This window comes from Uloborus diversus, chromosome 1 (assembly GCF_026930045.1).
Source record: "Uloborus diversus isolate 005 chromosome 1, Udiv.v.3.1, whole genome shotgun sequence".
Classification (NCBI taxonomy): Eukaryota; Metazoa; Arthropoda; class Arachnida; order Araneae; family Uloboridae; genus Uloborus; species Uloborus diversus.
This window is the reverse complement of record NC_072731.1, coordinates 256,421,661-256,427,660: the sequence shown is the minus strand read 5'-3', so window position 1 is coordinate 256,427,660 and position 6,000 is coordinate 256,421,661. Positions and strand designations below refer to the sequence as shown.

Sequence of the window (6,000 nt, the reverse complement as noted above, 5' to 3'; positions counted from 1 at the left end):
ACACACAATGAAAGTAATATTTGACAAGTCACTGAAATAAAATGCTAGGCATTTTCATTGAACAGAATATAAATTAACAGAAACAAAAGTACAATCAATATCATTATGTGAAGAAAGGTATCAAAGATACTGATGTAATAAAATTGCGAATATATGACCAAATTTGAACTTAAATCACATAATACATAATATTAAAGACAAAAATAAATGAGTTTTGTTTTGGAATGTACAATATGGTCCTCTGGAAATCCATTGATATGCAGAAGATAATCAACGGCACATCCATGCACAGTTAACAGGGTTCATACTCAACTTTGAAAATCAAAAGTAAGGAGTTTTTAAGGAGTTTCGTAGGAGTTCATTTTATTTTTTAAGGACTAGTTTCCTGGTTAAAGATGAATTTTTTAAAACTTATTTCAAAAAAACTATGTACAACTCTAATATTATTTATTTTTGTTTTCATACAAAACATTGAACGCACAAACATACTAAATTTATAGTAAAATATGCATTTACTGCATTTTCTTTGACGTGAGCCGCCTCGGAATCAAATTCAAATACAAGTGGGGGGGGGGGGGAATAAAATAATTTATAGAAGCAAAAAAAAAAAAAAACCCTTTAGAATGGTACTTTAACAAATCTACAAGATGTTATTTTACAAATAACTATCTACATGATCGTCATAAATTTAAAAAAAAAAATCGGATGTGGGGAAGAAATTTGTCTAACGAAAAAAATCGGATTTCCGGTATTAGCAGACGAATAAATAGAGGAATTTTGGTAAAATTAGGTACAACGTAATCACTCCTATCAGATTGGCGATAGAAAAACATCTTTAAGGTCATGTAGGATAAAAAAAATAAGGAATTTGTAAGGAGATAATAGCAAAATTCCGGAGTTTTAAGGGGCCTTATTTTATTTTCTTAAAAAGCAGGAGTTTATAAGGAGTTTGTAAGGAGCGTACGAACCCTGGTTAAGGTGCATAAATGCTTCAACATACACCTGTGCATAAGCTGAGAAATTTTTAAAACAATTTTTGGAGCTGAAAATGCAGAGGGAGAAAGATTTGTTCGACTGACCCATGGGTTAAGAAAAAAAGAACATACTAAAATATTAATATTTAAGATCATTAAAGACAATAAATAATTATCTACAGCGATCATTTACCTAAAAAAAAAAAAAAAAAATACTGCTTTTATTTGATGATTAAAGATTGACAATGAAATCTACCAAAGTGTTTGATTTTCTAGTAAAGTGATTTTGCCACACAAAGCAGATAATATTTCCTGATTAAGTGTTATGTTCAAAAGCATGATTACTTGCAATATTTCAAAAAAATATTTTGATTCAACTAATTTACTATACTAGCTTGCATAGTCCTTTTATTTATAATGCTTTTTTCAGTAGTACCTAATATCCTATTACAAATTTATATACTACAGTCGACGCTCCTTATAACGACCACACATTATAAAGACCGTCCCATTATAACGACCAGTGGTAAAAGTCCCAACTTTGTTCCTATGAACTCCACGTTAATTTGCCTTCGTTATAACGACCGTTCTGTATCGTCTAATCCAATACAACGACCGAATTCAGCGGACTCTATTTCTGGTGTTCTTTCCAATAAAACAAATTTGTAGCTTGAAATGACCTTGATTATTGTTTACGGGAGGTCTGCCTGAAGTTTTCAATGTCAAATCCAACTTTGAGGGGGGGGGGGAATTATCATTCACCACAGCTTGCGCAGAAAAAATAATGGGAGGAAAAATCGAAAATTTTCCACATTCCTAAGAAAAGGGTACATCTGAAACGGAAAATAATGTTTTGCAAAAATCACGTCTGCTAAAAAGGCAAACATCTGTTTCTGGTTTTTTCTTCAGAAAATGTAATGGTAGCAGTAGTACTTAGCAGATTCGTAAGTGTCTAACATTTTCCTCCCTATATTTTCTACTTTAAAATTTGTTTAATATTCTATCATAGTATTTTGCACACAATTTTTCTAAAAATTCCTATGATAAAAGTAATTTGGGCATTAAACTGGAATGTTTGGAAAAGTACCATTTTTTTAATAGCACAACGGGGCATGCATGATGACTGTGTACATTTTTTTTAATTATACCTCTTATAACGACCACTCGTTATAAAGACCTTTTTCTCTGGGACGGAGATGGTCGTTATATCGAGCGTCGACTGTACTTCATATTTCTTGTTATTATTTCAAAATACCAGGCAATAGTCTGCAGGAGAGCTAATTCTTTGTATTTTATTTTTCTTCTTATCAACTTAATATTTATGTTCTGAAAAAAATATTTAAAAAAGCTGAATAAAAACAAAATTTTGAATTTATGTATTTGAGGATTAAAACAACAATTTTTTTAATCTTCAAAATTAAAGCTATAATAAACGATTACCTTTTTAAAAACATATAAGCCATATTCAATAGACCAAAAAAAAAAAAAAAAAATAATAGCCTTAAAATAATAACAATACTGAACCATAATCATTCTCTGCAGTCAGCCTCATGCTATCTCTTTCTATAGTTAATACTTATTTCTTGGCACATAAATTTAAGACTTTTTTTTTTAAGAACCAAAAGATCAGAAGACAAAATGAAGATTCTACAAAATCAATTTTGAGTACTTGAAGTTATGATTACATGAACAAATACATACCTAACATGAGAAATTCATTTATAAGAAAACATATCAGTAATATAAGATGGGAAGAAAAAAAAAAGTAAACATATTTCACTCCAAACACAAACTGTACAAAGACTTAAGTTGCACTTCTGTAAGATTCGTTATTCATTATTAATGTGCATTCATTTAACTGTTCGCTATGCAGAAAAATAAACGTCACTTAACTAAAATTTTTTCAGTCAATAATGTGACTTATACACAAACTGTACAAAGACTCAATTGTATTTCTGTAAGATTCGTTTTGCATTATTGATGCGTATTGATTTAAATGGTTACAGATAAATAAAAAGTCACTTGGGTGATTCCCGAAAAAAGGTCATGCGCGTAACGCTAAGTTTTTTTATTTTATTCAAGTAACCATTAATCAAATATAGAATTAACTGTTATGCTTTGATAGTATATTAAAGCATGTATTATTCCCCAACAGCATTATTTTTGGAAGGCTCTGGTTAGCTAGGAAAAAAAAAAACTTGTCTTTACGCGCACAGGACATTTTTTCGAGAATCTCCCGTTTAACTAAAATCATTAAATTTTTTGACTCAATAATATGATTTATACATTAACTGTACATATACTCAAGTTACACTTCTACAAATTTGTTTTGCATTATTAATGTGTGTATTCATTTAAATGTTTATTACGCAGATAAATAAATGTCACTGAACAAATCATTTATTTTTTTGAGTCAATAATGTGATAAGTGTTTGAGTCAATTTCTTAGCGGGAGTGAATGTAATTCTAGTAATTTTGCTGCAATGAATTGCAATAAACCATATGAGTTCAAATATTAAAAAAAGATAATAAGATTTGGAAAGAACAGTTCCATACTTAAAGTGATTACAGATAACTAATTTGTAAATGTAGAGAAAGAACATAAATATTTTTAAAGATGGCATTACATTTTGTTACTATGGCAACATTAAATATACGGAATGTAGTGTAATTTGAATGATTTTGTAACTGTAAAATAGCATACCAGTTGAAAATTACATGGAAAACATCTTTCTCCGATAAGAATATAAAACTGAAATAATTATGTATAAATATAAAGAAAGAAACAAAAATGAAATATACAATATGGGAATGTAGAAATTTGCATCTGGACTAGAGCTACACAAAGAATATGGAGAAGGTGAGTAAAAAACTCAGGAAAAAAAAAGATTTGTATAAAAGCTTTATCAAAACAATTATCTTAGACAAAACAAAATTAATTTGCATTCCCCCCCCCCCCCTTTTTTAAATACAAAAACAATCTTTGGAAGAATTTCAACAATTTTTGTAATGAAGTTTCTTGATCAATTTTTTAAACACTATAAGAACTACAATTACTATTTTCATTACTAAACAAATATTGATTTAGGTACCATAATAAACCACTCTTAACAGAAATCTAGTTTGTTTTGAAACTAAAAAAATAAATAAAATATCAGTATAATAAAACATAAAATATGACCTTCAATATTTACATTTATGTAATTCAAAAAACTATCATGAAAGCCTGCAGTATTTTCAAAACAATACAGTTCATGCGATTCCTTATTTTTCAAGTTGCTGAACATGCCACTAAATTTTTGTGTGCTTACTCGAAAGTACTTTATGGTTGAAAAGAAAAATAAAAGTTTAAAATGCACTTATTTTATAAATATTAGAAATACAGGATTATAGCTAACTTAATGATTTAGAAACTATGATAATGATGAGAAACCTTTTGATATTAAAAACTTTCCTTAGATAATATTTTATTACTTTAAAAATACAAAGTGTGAAATAAATGCTTTGCACAAAATTTAACAAACTATGTACAGAATAAATAATTGATGACATTTTGGACAAGAACACAAATGTGCTACATACAACAGTTAAAACACTTAACATAACATTAAAATATGTAAAATCCATAACTTATAAAACACACAAGTAAATGCACATGTGTTTTATGCTAAAATATAAAATTACAAGAGGAAAATGCTAACAGAGTCAACAGCAGGCCTGTTCTTCTTAGAGATCTCTTAAGTTCACAAACACGGTAGTTAATCTTTGGCTTTCCGTTAAATTTGCTTAAGTTATACTATTATAATGTTTCAAAAATTTTAGTCTAATTTTAATGAGTTGATTTTCCTATTGTAAGATGATAGTATTATGGATATACCATGAATGTGTTCACGGGAAAGCATAACCATTGCTGTCGGGGGAAAGATCATTGTTGTTTTTTAGTCTCCAAATACCCACTGTGCAGTCACTGGAAAAGAAAAGTAAATGTATGAATAACATAAAAGGAAGTTGAAAGTACTCTGTTTTAAGAATTTCCTTGGATTTTAAATGAAATGCAAGGAAAATTCTTTCTTAATACAAAAGTTTCGAAAACTAAATTTGTGCTAAAAAAACATAAGAGGTCAGTCTTTTCAAAAATACAGTAGACCTTCGTTTTACGCAGGTTTATTTTACGCAGTTTCGACTATACGCGGTTCAAGATTTGACACCTTTATATTATTTTATGCGAATGAGTTTCAGTTTTACGCGGATGCTTTATACAAACAGATAACATTTTTCCCTCTTTCAAAATCCAAACTCCTGAAGATTGCAGATTACGCGTAATCAACTGCATTTGGCGTGCTAATAATCGAGCTTGGGCCACTGGAGACATTTTATGCGATTGGTTCCAGAGCTCTTTCCAGAAGTAAAGTTATTAAATTCACACAGTTCAGAACTCACTGGAAGAATAGCTTTTAGGAGTGACAGAGGAGGCCAAAACCAACAAGGATACGGACATTGGTGACAAACAGCCAAAAACGTTCACATTGAAAATTTTGAGCCATTCCCAGACAATAGAAATGATCTTTCTGATTTGTTAGTGAAGGAAGATTCTATCATGGAAATGGCGAAGTGATCGTGGATGCGTTCTGCAAAGAATTATAGAGAAAAATTCTTAATGGCTGCCAAAAGACTATCATAGCCAGCTCCTCTTTATAAACAGGACACAAAATTAATGTTTTCTTTATGCATGTTGTGAATAAAAGTCGATATAACTACGCATTAAACTAATTATACAATCAGTCATCACTAGAATGAAGTATTTTGTAGTATACCGGACCAAACCCCTATTTTAACACTCGTATTAGGTCTCAATTTACGAGGTTTCGATTTACGCGGCATTTCCGTGGAAAGTAACCCCCGCGTAAAGCGAGGTTCTACTGTATAAAACTTAAAATGAGGTTTTTAAGCTGATGACAGAAAAGAATAATGCATGAATTTACTGTTAATATTATTTTGTTAGCAGTAAAGAGGTTATTAATTTGCT

At 29.7% G+C, this 6,000-nt stretch overlaps 1 protein-coding gene across 1 annotated transcript in view; it reads right to left on the bottom strand.

Annotated features, from left to right (window-relative positions):
* Positions 1 to 4,831: 4,831 nt before the first annotated feature.
* The window catches only part of LOC129227028 (kinesin-like protein KIF21A), a gene marked incomplete at its 5' end in the record, with an annotated part of 122,588 nt that continues 121,419 nt past the window's right edge, over positions 4,832 to 6,000 (bottom strand). The window contains one exon of the mRNA XM_054861667.1: positions 4,832 to 4,941. Coding sequence (XP_054717642.1) covers positions 4,863 to 4,941 — 79 coding nt within the window. The remainder of the gene's footprint in view (positions 4,942 to 6,000) is intronic.